Source organism: Otolemur garnettii, unplaced genomic scaffold, assembly GCF_000181295.1.
Source record: "Otolemur garnettii isolate 467f Iridium unplaced genomic scaffold, OtoGar3 scaffold00012, whole genome shotgun sequence".
In the NCBI taxonomy this organism is placed as follows: domain Eukaryota; kingdom Metazoa; phylum Chordata; class Mammalia; order Primates; family Galagidae; genus Otolemur; species Otolemur garnettii.
The window spans coordinates 30,255,982-30,269,394 of NW_003852407.1; the positions used below are offsets into that span (position 1 = coordinate 30,255,982).

General features: G+C 45.1%; 1 protein-coding gene across 1 annotated transcript in view; it reads right to left on the bottom strand.

The window, feature by feature from the left end:
• Positions 1-517: 517 nt before the first annotated feature.
• Positions 518-13,413, bottom strand: part of COLEC12 (collectin subfamily member 12) — a 181,671-nt gene continuing 168,775 nt past the window's right edge. Inside the window, exons 6-10 of the mRNA XM_003784795.2 lie at positions 12,503-12,991; positions 11,433-11,569; positions 10,129-10,238; positions 2,363-2,508; positions 518-1,176 (exon numbers count right to left, since the gene is read on the bottom strand). Coding sequence (XP_003784843.1) covers positions 1,157-1,176; positions 2,363-2,508; positions 10,129-10,238; positions 11,433-11,569; positions 12,503-12,991 — 902 coding nt within the window. The 3' untranslated portion in view covers positions 518-1,156. The remainder of the gene's footprint in view (positions 1,177-2,362; positions 2,509-10,128; positions 10,239-11,432; positions 11,570-12,502; positions 12,992-13,413) is intronic.

Consider the following 13,413-nt stretch of genomic DNA (forward strand, 5'->3'; position numbering starts at 1 on the left):
CAGGATGCATGTGCCTCGAAGTTATACTTTTGGGACGTGACTTAACAAACTTCCCAGGTGGCATACAGCTGGTTCCCGTCCAGCGTCCCTTGCTCATGTGACACCAGACTGTCCCAACAGTATCAGTTCTGGTACGGGTCTGATACGAAGTGTAGTCTCAGCCATAAAACAGGGCTTTCTAGACAGCCAAGTGCTCTACCCTTCCCAGCAGATGCCCCTCCACCCTACCCCGACTCCACCAAATGGAGTAAAAGCACATTCTGAGTTGGGCACGTCCTCTGCGTCTGGCCAGGCACACACCAGGAGCACTGGCTGGAGATGGGCTGGAGGCACAGCCCACTTCTCTGAGCTGTGTGTGTGCTCAGGTTTGATCAATACCGGCAAAATCTATGAGGATATTTCTCGATACTTCAACTGATTGATTCCTCTGAGAAAATGATACCTTAAAAATTATATATGTATACATATATTCAATTTTTTTAAAAACCACAACTGAAAAAATTCGTTGCCACTTGAGTAGAATTAAATTTGACAAGAAACCCTATGAATTTTTATTTAGTACCATTATTGTTTTCTTTGGCTCCATGTAGTATACTGTAAAATGACCAAAAAAAAAAAAAAAAAAAAAAGGAAGAAAGGAAAATTGTAAAAGGCAAATATTTTGTACAAAAATACAAAGTTTTAAAAGCTCTTTAAGTATATTTCATATTATTACTAAATGTTGGTCTATATATCTGTATGTCTGCATGTTTCTCCTACCTTTGAGATTTTAGAAATGTAAGGTACTGTTTCACACAGTATATGGGTAAGTTCTTCCTATAGCTCAACAACCAATGATAGTCTGTTTTCTGATTGGAGCACTCCATACTTGGGCAGATAAAATTTGCATAAATGTATGGTTACTGGCTGAGGAAAATCTATGCGATTCAGTCCAAGTGCACACTAAAAGTCAGCATATCACACTGGGGGAACACTGCAGTTCCCAAGTCCTGGGGTAATGGCAGATGGTGAGAAACAGGAGCTGTCAATTTTTTTCAGTAACTGGTTTTCAGTGCTTTTTCCTCAATCTGGTGGTGAGAAGGTGATGTAATCAGAAAGAAGCGTCCATCGCCTTGGAGCTGTCTGAAAACTTTTCACGTCATTACACCACAGTCCATTATAATGCGGCTGATGGTACTAAAAGAGAGAAAGAAGGAAGGGCATTAGCTTTTCCTAAAGAGAATACAGTTCAAAAAGGGACACATATTTTTGTAGGAAAGATTCTAAAATACATTGTTCAACAATGCTTTTTTTTTTTTTAAGCAACGTCTAAAAGTTCTTAATCAGATTGAGTAAAAGCTACGTTTCATTTTGAAGAAGCTTGCTCTGGGGAAGTCAGTCCCTACTCAAATCCCAAATGGCCAAAAAAGTCAACAAATGACAAATCTGGGTTGTCACCATCCATGATAATCTCTTGTTTAGATATCTGTGTTGCGCCTTCTCAACTGACACAGCTGTAGTAACTTCCTTATTTATCTTAAGATTCTTACCTCTAGCACTTGGACCAATGCCAGACACATCAAAGACACTCAACCCGATGATTGTTTCTGGAATGCATATATGGATAATTTGTGCCCCAGTTACTTCTGTTTACCAACTTAAAAAAAATGGCTTTACTGAAATGTAATTCACAAATCACACAGTTCACCCATTTCAAGTATATAATTCTTTAGTATATTCACAAAGTTGTGCAATTCAAAACTATCATCACCTCACAAAGGAACCCCTCTCCATTAGAATTCATTTCCCATTTCCTCCACACCTGTACCACAAACTAGTTCTGATGAAGAGAACCAGATGCCTATTCCACGAAAGGTCATGTATGAAATGAAGCTTTAGATAACTATCCTTTGAAGTCAAGAAAATCTCCAAAGCCTGGTTTGGGTTATGAGCTTATTAAGAGCACAGATTATAATCTTCCAGTATCTAGCCTAGCATCTGGCCTATAGTATGTGCTCAATAAATATACGTGGACACAAATGCTTGGTTGCTTCAAGTGGCTGTGTACAGACATCTGTGAAAAAGATAGCACTGGTGCCATATTTTAAAGAACTATTGGCTAACAATACGAAAAGATACTGACCTGGACCAGAGTACTTCCTATAGTATGTTAGACACATTTATTAGCTTACTTAAGTCCTCACAACAACCCCATGAAGAAAATACTATTATTATTGTGTTAATTCCCTGAAGTTTGTAACTTGACCAGCTGGAAAGTGGCAGAACCAGGACTGGAACCTAACTGCAGAGCCCTGATACTACCTCTCCCGTTTAATGGGATATAAACTCCCCGGCTCCCTCTTAAATCCCACCCACTGCTTACCTGTCTCCCTGTCTTTTTCGCAAATGAAGTTATTGATGTCTTCACACTGGAAATCATTCCACTGCCCGGCATAAATCAACCCAGCACAGTCTTCTCCTGGCCCATGGCCGTGACCCCAGTTATCTGGCTGTCCAGCTTTCCAATTTCTTGTAACAAAACAGAAATTGAGTGTTATTGGGCACAGTAATGCAGAAGGCTTCTTTAGTCAAGAGCAGCAGAGAAACATAAAAAGCAAAACTGAAGCATGTTATTTGTCCTGGAATAAAAACGTATCGTTTAAAAAGCAGTCTGCGCTCTTATTCAGAATACGCAGCAGCTGTTTTGCAGAGTAAGGTGTAATGCAGCAGTCCCTTCCCTGCAGGCTTGTTTTCTTTGCCACAATGAAACCAACTCACTGAGTTGCTCCATCACAATGCAGAGGGAGCAGATCCTTCCTTGACCCAGTTAGATGAATGACTGTCTCATGTCTGCTGGAATGCTGACTTCTGGGCATGTTGTATACATGTGTGTGAGTTTACATGTCTTGTAAGGACACGATACACATACATACGGACAAATACTCACTCTTGTGAGAACTCAGGGGGATCTCTGTGCATTTCGGTATCTTGCTTCTAACAAGTCAGAGGCAGGGAGAGAAAGTGAGAGGCCCTTTATATGTTTTAAGAACCTACAGTTACAACTGGTTATGGCTAAGTTGTAGATGGTTGATTGCTCTAGAAAGAAATAGTAATTTAGTCTTACTGAAAATGACTCATACAGTTCACTATTTCACAGCCTTTTTTGGGCGAGAGATTCTTAAAAGTTTTCTTCAGGATGCATTCACTTGGGGCTTGTTAAGTTGGAAGCTGTTGCTCAGAGCAGCACTTTGCCAGGGCTGACACTCAGTGCTTGATCCTGTTGCCATGTGATGAATCAGATGTGCTTCTAGACTCAATTCTTAAAGGCTAAATCCTGTCTAAGAAGCATGTTCGTGTACAGAAGCTTGTGGTTACTGCTGGAGAGGATGAGTCCGCCTCTCTTAGAGGGTCTGAAGGGACATCTGTGGCGGGGGGTGCTTCCGGTAAATAATGACTCAGCACCCATCTGCCAGAGTGTGTCCTCGGGTCACTCAAGGAGAGTGGCCATGCTGCCCTACATCTTTTTTTTACTGAGACACAGTCTTACTTTGTTGCCCTTGGTAGAGTGCTGTGGGATCACAGCTCACAGCAACTGCAAACTCTTGGGCTCAAAGCAATTCTCTTGCCTCAGTCTTCCTGGTAGTTGGGACTATAGGCACCTACTACAACACCTGGCTATTTTTTAGAGATGGGGGTCTCACTCTTGCTCAGACCGGTCTCAAACTCCTGAGCTTAGGTGATCCACCTGCCTTGGCCTCCCAGAGTGCTAGGATTAGCACTGAGCTGGGCCACCTGGCCTACATCTTTTTTATGTATGTATTTTTTTTTTTTGAGACAGAGTCTCACTCAGAGCAACCTCAAACTCCTGGGCTCAAGCCATCCTCTTTGCCTAGCTTCCTGAATAAATGGGACTACAGGTGCCTGCCACAATGCCTGGCTATTTTTAGTGACAGCGTCTTGCTCAGGCTGGTCTCCTGAACTCCTGAGCTCAAGCTATCTACCTGCCTAGGCCTCCCAGAGTGCTAGGATTACATGAGCCACCATGCCTGGCCTATTTGGAAATTTTTAAGAAAATGGATCTGAAGACTGGGTGCAGTAGCTCATGCCTATAACCCCAGCACTTTGGGAAGCCAAGGTGGGAGGAGTACCCGAGGCCAAGAATTCAAGACCAGTCTGTGCAACATGGTGAGACCCTCTAGCCAGGCATGGTAGTATCCATCTATAGTCCCAGCTACTCAGGAGGCCGAGGTGGGAGGATAAGCCCAGGAATCTGAGATTACAGTGAACTATAACTACACCATTGCTCTCTAGTCTGGCCAACAGAGTGAGACCCTGTCTCCAAGGAAAAGAAAGAAAAAAAGTGAATTGAGTGACCTCAAATAAATCTAGTAATGAAAAAATAGAGGAAACCATCAACTGATGAGAGTAAAAGTGGGATAATACTTAGAAGGGAGAGTTAGAAAATATTCCTTCACTCACTCACATATCCACAGAGCTCCTGCGAGGTGCCAGGTAAGGTCTAGGTCTGCATTCCCCAAACCCTGAGGACTGGCACTGGTCTCTGGCCTGCTAGGAACCAGGCCACACAGCAGGAGGTGAGTGAGTGAAGATTCCTCTGTATTTATAGCTGCTCCTCATCCCGCTCATCACCGCCTGAGCCCTGCCTCCTCTCAGATCAGCAGCATTAGATTCTCGTGGGAGTGCAGAAGGGTCTGGGTTGCACACTCCTTATAAGAATCCATGCCTGAGGATCTGACATAAATGTAATGGGCTTGAATCATCGCAAAACCGTCCCTCTCGACCTCTGTCTGTGGAAAAGTTGTCTTCCATGGACCTCGTCCCCCAAAAGGATGGGGACCACTGATCTCAATACAGCAATGCAGAGAACAGAGCGTTGACTCTCAGGGAGCATAAGTAGCAGATAAGACAGATGAATTCAAAATTTCAGACTATCACAGTGATGCCAGACAGAGAAAAACTGGAAGGAAAAATACTTTCCCATATGCTCTTTGTGTTCATCCGTCGACCTTGCAGGACTCCTCTGGAAATGTCAATGATGCCTAAACAGTTCCGTCTTGTTGATGTATATTTTGTTCACTGCTGCCAGTAATGTGAGGGGGGTTGATTCCAATTTTCTTCATAAAGTTTGAGAACTATGATTCCTGAATGTGTAATGATGGGACATTTGATATTCTTGATTCACTAGTCAATTGGGAACTTGTAAAAATAAGACTTCTTAGGGTTTAGAAGACCTGCTTAATATTTTCCTTGTACATTTACTTTTCAGTCATTTTAAGAGTCATTTTATTTACTCTTTAAGTAAATAAGAGAGACTTAGGAACTAGATAATCTGGTGATAAGAAAGGAGATTATCACCTTTCTCCGTTGGTTTTTTCCAGGTCACTGGAATTTTTCACATACATTCCAGAAGGCTTTCCTTAGGACTCTAAGCAGAATGTAGCTGTGTGGCGGTGGGAGGTGACGGGTGGCCGGTGTGAACGCAGGGCCTGAGTGAGGCTGCATGGGCAACTCGGACTGGAGGCTGAGCACCCAGAGTCTCCAAGCATCTCTTTGACAAAGCTAAAATCACACAGAGTGACTTGTGGTAAAACCTCTCAGTCTGTGTGATTATACAGGGTGGCTATAAAGTTCGTGTGCAATTTCAAATTGCACACTGTCTTAAATTGTACACGAACTTTATGGCCACCCTGTATAATAAAACAGAAACGAATGTGTCAGAAAAATAGAATGCATAGGCAGTCCCTGAGTTAAAGTATTTGATATATGACTCACACTTAGGAATGGAGGCTATTACAGGTCGTAAGTAAATGTACTCGTTCCAATTTACATACAAATTCGACTTAAGAACTGGCCTACAGAAACTGTCTTCTACCCAGAGACTACCTATATATATTTGGGAGAGGAATGTCAGCTTATATAGCACCTAAACTCCACTCACAAGTAGATGCTGGAAAGAAGATGGACTTGTCTTGTGGTTCAGCCTATAGTTTATCTCGGTGCACTTGAAAAGCACGTGCGTTTGCAGTTATTAGGCAACATGTGCCATAAATATCAACCAAGTCCAGTTAGTTGATAATGTACTTTACATCCCTATTGATTTCTCTAATTACCTGTTCTATCAATGACTGACGGGGGTATGTTGAAATCTCCTTTGAAGCCCTGCTCTTTGCTCTGTCCACACTTAGGGGTGATGGACACTCGTGATTGAAACACAGTTGTGGAAAGTAGTGCTTTTTACCTGAGTCCAATGACAGGTAAAAGACCTGCAGGCCAGCACGGAGCCTGGCTCCTGGTGGGTACCCCAGGGTGATTCACTGATTGTTATCACAGGGCTGTGGGCAAAGGGACCTCAATCTCCAGTCAGGAGGCTGGTGCTGGCCACGAATGAAGTTGTCAGTGTGAAGTGAGAATAAGGAACAACGCAAGTGTCACAGGAATGGAAAAGCAAGAATCCAATGGACTCAACACTAACATGGAGCCAGCAGACAATCTAATTCGAGTCCACATAGAAGAAAACCTCATTTCAATTCAATTTGGGAGGAAGGCGAACAAGGGAGGGGAAGTGGGGAGGGGGGTGGGGTACACCTACGGAACGGGCATGGGGTGGGGCTGTTTGGCACACCTTTGAGAGTGGGTCATCACTACAAGAGGGACTCTACTGAACAAATTCAAGTATTTTGACCTGGTTGTACCCTTACATTAACCCAAAATTTTAAAAAAAGTAAATTAAAAAAAAAAGAGAAAAGGGACAATGTATGTATTTGAGAGAGAGTATAAGACAGCCAGCTGTTTCTTGGAAAGAATTTTAGACTTATTATCTTTTTAATGCTGAAATTTGTTGAGAGGTGATTTTTAAATACCATGTTCTTAATTGGGAAGTAAAATCTCAACTGTCTATGCCAGCCCTCCAGTCTTTCTTTTGAAACTATATTGGCACGTAGACCCAAAGCATCTGAGGACCTGTCGCAGCACCAATCCCGAGCCGTCACAGCTGGCGGCTCCTGCTGTCCTCCTCAGCTGGTCCTGTCCTGTTTCAGAAACAGCCAGATGAGGCAGCGAGTCAGGCTGCAGGTTTCGTGGGCATAAACCCGAGTGCAGTCTGTGTGTGCGCTAAGACGTGGCGTCTATTCCATGTCACTGTGGCTTTCTGTTAGTTCTAGGTAGCACCTTATTTCTCATTCTAGGACTCGGCATGAAAAATGAGGTGAGGTGAAGGAAGAGCCTATTATCCCCTGTCTATTTGCTCGTTGGCAGTAACCACAAAACCCTTAATCAAATTGTAAAGGGCTGTGTGTGTCTGTGCTGGGGAAAACAGGAAGGGGAGAGCTGTGGCATTTAACGTGCAAGGCATGGGATGGCCTATCTACTTTTATTTCTTGGAAGAGTTTAAGGAAGACTGGTATTAATTCTTCTTTGAATGTTTGACAGGGTTCAGCCGGGAAGGCACCTGATCTTGGGCTTTTCTTTATTAGGAGTCAAGCTCCTAATAAAGCTCCTTATTTGTTGTTGGTCTGTTCAGGCTTCCTATTTCTGCTTGATTAGGTCTAAGAAGGTTGTATTTTTCTAAGATTTTATCCATTCTCTAGATTATCCAATTTTTTGGCATATAATTATTCATAATATATGCTCATGAGCTCCAGAAATCATTGCTGGTGACCAAGGAAAGGAAGAAGGATGGGTCAATACTTGGGGGCCATAGAAGCAAAAGTAGGGGAGAAAATGTGAGTCTACAGGAAAAAAATTGGGGGTGTTTTATACTGGTGGGGACTTTTGAGAGCCTGAACCCCAGTGCCCGATTCCCAGGCCATGCAGAGAATATTCTGTGTTCTTCACAAGCCTGTTGTGTATGTGACATCCCAATCAGGATACTGTACACTGTGCACATTCAAGGTAGTATAAATCTGCAATTATTTACTAGTGTGATAATAATTATGACAATAGTAGCGATAAAACCAATACAAGCATGTTATTATTTCTCAAGCATTTCTCATGTGCCAAGTCCTTTTCTAAATGAAAACATCTTATTCCATGTTTATAATACTGACATGGGTATTTTTGCAAATAAAGTTCATTCTATAAAGGGGGACATGACGATTCTGCATGGGTGAATAATGCACACAGGGTCCCGCAGCTTTGAGTGTTGTTGGGTCGAGGCCTGGAACCCACATCTCCCTGACACCAGAGCATGTGCTACCCCCGCCTGACTGTGCCGCTCTTTTTCTAGTTTGTACAATGTTTATTTTTATATGTCAAATTAAATTAGCCTTTGGTTATTGAGACCTCATAATATGCCTGCCTAATTTATTCCTGCTTTTAAAATTTGATCCTGGGGATTTTTACGTGCATATGTATTCCTCTGGGTGGAAAAATGAGAAGTGAGTCTGTGGCTGGGGCACAGAAGCCGAGCCTTTCAGGAGGCTCTGGGGTGGCTGCAGCTGGGGAACCAGTTCCCAGGAAGGTGTCTGGAGACATCGTCCTTCTCAGGTCCCTGGTCCAAGTGCTGGTGCTCTCCTCCCAAACCACATCATTCTTGCTGCACTCCGTGGAAGAGAAGAGTTTCTCCCTGGGAGAGCTGGTGCGGACAGCCATGTTCCAGCTTAATCCTTTCCAAAGGGGCCAATCCTGTTTGGTCTTGGGGGAAGGCTTAAGATTGAATTTCTTAGTGAGTCTAACCCAGACCTTTTGCACATTTATAGCAGTGAGAAAAGTGGGAGAGATGAATCTTTAGTTCTCCATAATTCTCTTAAACAAACCAAAAAAAAAAAAAAATCACAGCATTACCAACATTACAAAAAAAATTCTCTGCCTCCCATCTGCTCCTCCCACCCTCTACCTCTCCTATTTTAGACGTCAACTCCACAATAGTTCTGAGTCTCCAAAATGCATCTCTGCCATATAGGTATGTTCCTCAGACCAGTTGGGGAGTTCCTGAGGGCCAGAGAGTGCCAGAGTAGCTTCCTTTCCCAGGACAGGTGCAGAGGAACACACAGGTGCTCTGATGGGCCCACAGCAGACGTCCACTTGCCCTTGGCAGCAGTCTGAAGCTGACTATCTCTGGAGCAGACCTGAAATCTTTATAAGTTCTACCTCAACATTTGGCCACTTTTAATTTTTTAAAAGATAGATGGCCTTATTCAGGTATTTATCTTTTTTTTTTTTTGAGAGACAGAGTCTCCCTCTGTCACCCTGTGTAGAGTGCTATAGCATCATAGCTCAGAGTATCCTGAAACTCTTAGACTCAAGTGATCTTTTTGCCTCCGTCTCCCAAGTAGCTGGGACTACAGGTGCCCGCCATTAACACCTGGCTAGTTTTTCTATTTTTTAGTAGAGATGGGGTCTTGTTCTTGGTCAGGCTGCTCTCCAACTCCTGAGTTCAAGCAATCCACTGGCCTTGGCCTCCCAGAGTGCTGGGATTACAGGCGTGAGCCATTGCACCTGGCCTGATGCTGCTTTTATAGAACGGAGGTCACACTGCACTTACGGAGAATCTTCAAGACTTTAGGGGATAGTTATCCAGCAAATGCAACCTTTTTATTGTACATATGAATTTCTCCTATGGAGGAGAGTCAAAAATTAGAAGTTTATAATCGTACTCTGCTGAGACACCCTCCCAGGGTCAGGAGCACCCATGACGTTACCCCGGAGGGAGCGTGCCAGGCATCAGAAGCTCATCTGAGGTGAACACTCAGTGTATGTGAGGTTGTCTGGGCTTTGTTAGCCTTTGCTATAGCATCTAAAGAAAACACTTCAGCCAGAAGTACCATGCTGTGTGGTTTTACGAGTGGTTCTGATTTTTTTTTTTTTTTTTGGCTGGGGCTGGGTTTGAACCCGCCACCTCCAGCATATGGAGCTGGTGCGCTACCCTTTTGAGCCACAGGTGTCGCCCAAGTTGTGATTTTTTTTTTTCTTAGAAATGAAAAGGAAAAAAGAAAAACCCTATCAGAGAGGCATTCAATTGTCAGCCACAGTTTCCCTAGTGGAAATACAGAATTGGGTCTGAGCATCGGTTTAAGAAGATCATCTGGAACACCAAGTCATTAAGGAAGAAATTGTAGGAAATTGGACAAGAGGTAAAAACACAGAACTGTGAGTGTCTGACTACCAATCTGGAAGTTCCTGAGCACTCACTTGTAGTCTGGAGACGTCCCATCCAGCCACTTCCATTCATTTTCACGTTCCAAGTCTGTGAGCCCAATCCAGTGGCTATCTCTGCCTGCCATCTGCTTTTTTATCCATTGCTGAAAAACAAATCAGTGATGGCAAATTACTATTTCTCAGAACAGATGGCTGTGAGACTTTTTTTTTTTAAATTTTTTAACATTTGAGAAAAAAGAGGGAAATTTAAAAGAAAATGTTTGTTAGAACTTGCACACTGCTTTTGCTGTCTGCTTTTTTATTGCACTTGCCTTGTTTTGACTGTTTGGGGGGCTTTGACATTCTCTCCTCTTGCAAATTTACAATCTCTCAGACAACTCAATGGCTTCCCTGCAGCCACTTCCCTCCATCCACCCATCAACCCACGTCCTAATAACAGTAATAGCCATGGTGTTGTTGAGCACCTCAGGCTAGGCCCCACGGCAGCGTGCTGCCTGCAGTGTGTCTTTAAGACTTTACAACAACCCACGTAGGAAAGATGAGAAGTGGCTGATCTGGGACTGAGCCCAGGTCCGTGTGTTCTGATGTCCCTGCTCCTCTGTGTGCTCATTCCAGCCAGACACAATGAGAAACATCTGTTTTCAAGGTTGTGTCTGCTGCAGATACTTAGGGAAAAGGAAGGAGGCTGCTGGAATAATGTGGCGCCAGAGAAAGAGCTTTCTTTAGCCTTGTTGCTAGGAGGGTCTCAGTTTCAGTCTCAGCTCTGCATTTGCCCCATAAACCATTCAGGGCCTCAGTTTTCTTATCTGTAAAATGGGTAATAATGATACCTATGTTCTAGGGTTGTTGTGAGAGTCACAGGAGAAAATGCCTTGTGTAGTGCCTGGCACATAGCTGGGACCTAATGTAGTGGTCACTGTCATTACCATGTGTGGGCTGGCCCCTTGGTCTTCTCTGCTTTTCCTAACCACATGTCTGGCACTTTGTACCCCACATCACCCCTACAGTGCTCACACCTGTGCCTCTGTCTCAGCAGGTGCCTGGTGACAGCTCTCAAGCTTCTCCTCTGCATTACAACACTCCTGACAGCCACCAGAAGCCGCCACACAGCTCCAGGCTTGATATGCTACAACTTCCAGGAGGAAGAACGAGGATATAATTCCAAGGCCATGAATGCCTCTAGCCACTGGATGAAGCCCAATCCCATAATGTCGCCTTCCATGTTTATATGACTAGGAATTCTTGATACCTTTGAATCCCCAACAAGCATGCAATTTCCAGGTGTAAACTATCCTCAAATTATAGTTTTCACCAGCCCAGTTATGTGGCAGCCTTACCTGTTCTTCTCTCGTGTTTATGAAAACGAGATGTGAAGACTTGTCTTCACAGAAAAGTTTCGCCTCCTCAAAATTTTCTTTCTCAATTGAAAAATAGTAGCATTTGTCTGTGAAGTTCTTCCAGTGAGGCGGGCAGCCTAGGAATGTGAAAGTTTTAAATGCTGATTACAAAAACACAGAAAGCACTCTGCCTTACTTCAGCTACGTTTAAGAGGCTAAAGCTACAGCCCCATCGGGAGCAGCCCAAGGGTCCCTGTGTGGAGCCCGTGGCTGAGGTTCACGGACATTCTTGGAGCCGAGACTGGCCCAGAGGAGGGGACTGCACCGCACACAGTAGTCAAAAACCACACGATCTGGAAAATATCTGTGACTGGGTCTTTGTTCCTCTGTGTCTGGATTAGTCTTTACGATAACAGAAATAACAAAAACAAGAAAAAGCAGGGCAGGCACAGATGTGCAGTGTCACCCTGGAATCTCACGGAGCCCGTAAACACCTGGACAGGAGAACCCGGAACCCAAACTGGGCTCATGGAACACAAATGTCGCCCGAGTCCCACCAAGGGAAATCAAGCAGAATTGGTCCAAGAAGACGAAAACAGGCTTGGTTGCTAATCACACATTTGAATTTTGCCAATGGCTTAATTATTAAAACACTGGGAGGACCCATGAGACCTTCTTAAAAGGAAAACTAAATCTGGGCACCCACAGCAGAAAGTTCCTTCTCCACACAGATGAGGTTGCCTGAGGGCACAGCCTGTCCCTAGAGAGAAGCTATAAAGGCAGGAAAGGGGGGTTGGGAGCAACCAGCATAGGCTTCCACGAAGGAAATGTTTGGGGATGAGTTGGTCTCCTAAGGGCCTGACTCCTCCCTGTACATGAGCACTGGGAACCTGGGAGTGTCCAGAGTAAAGTGCCAGCCTGCTGTGGAGGCCAGTGATGGGAGCAGGGCTACCCCTCATGCCTTCACTGTCAAGTAAACGGTGGGGGGCCAGGAGGGTGTGTACACTGGGGGTTGGCTCAGCCACGAGCACGGACACTGCCTGTCTCCTGTGGAGGGAGGTTGGACTTACCGTTGGCCTCTGGTGCTGAGGTTGGCTCATTCTGCAGGGCCAGGGGTACCACGGCCCCTGATGGGCCAGGAGGGCCAGGGGGTCCCTTGGGGCCTGGCATGCCTGGAACCCCAGGTAAGCCAGGCAGCCCCCGAGGTCCAGGCACCCCAGGCTCCCCCACTGTGCCCTGTAGTCCCTGGAAGCCAGGTGGACCCTGTGGGCCAGGGAGTCCATCCTTGCCCGGTGGGCCTGGTGGCCCTGGGTCTCCACTGGAGCCCTGAGGGCCAGGCTTTCCGGGGGACCCACGAGAGCCTTTGGGGCCCTGCGAGCCTTTGGAGCCTTTGCCGCCACGCTCTCCAGGGGGGCCGATGGGTCCGATCGGGCCTCTCTCACCAGCAGGACCGGGAGGGCCAGGCTCCCCCTTCTCTCCTTTCTGTCCCTTGTTACCAGTTGGGCCAGGGGGTCCCTGGGATCCTCTGTCACCTTTCGGACCTCTAGGGCCAGGAGGACCTAAAACATAAAAAAAGTAAATCTAGACACAAAACATATACATTAAGGAAGGATCACTGGTTTGTCATACCACTACTGGCCGTTGTTATGGACTGACTTACATTGTCTCCCAAATCCACGTGTTGAATTCCTAACCCCCCAGAACCTCAGAATGTGACTGTATTTGGAGACAGGGTCTTTACAGAGATAATCAAATTAAAATGCAGCCATTAGGGTGGGCCCCAATCCAGTCTGACTGGTGTCCTTAAAGAAGAGGGGGGAGGACACAGACACACACACAGAAAAGAGGGCCGAGCCCCAGACAGCCTCAGAAGCAGCGATGCTGCCAACATGTAATTTCCTTCCTCCCTTCCTTCCTTCCTTCCTTCCTTCTTTCCTTCCTTCCTTCCTTCCTTCCTTCCTTCCTTCCTTCCTTCCTTCCT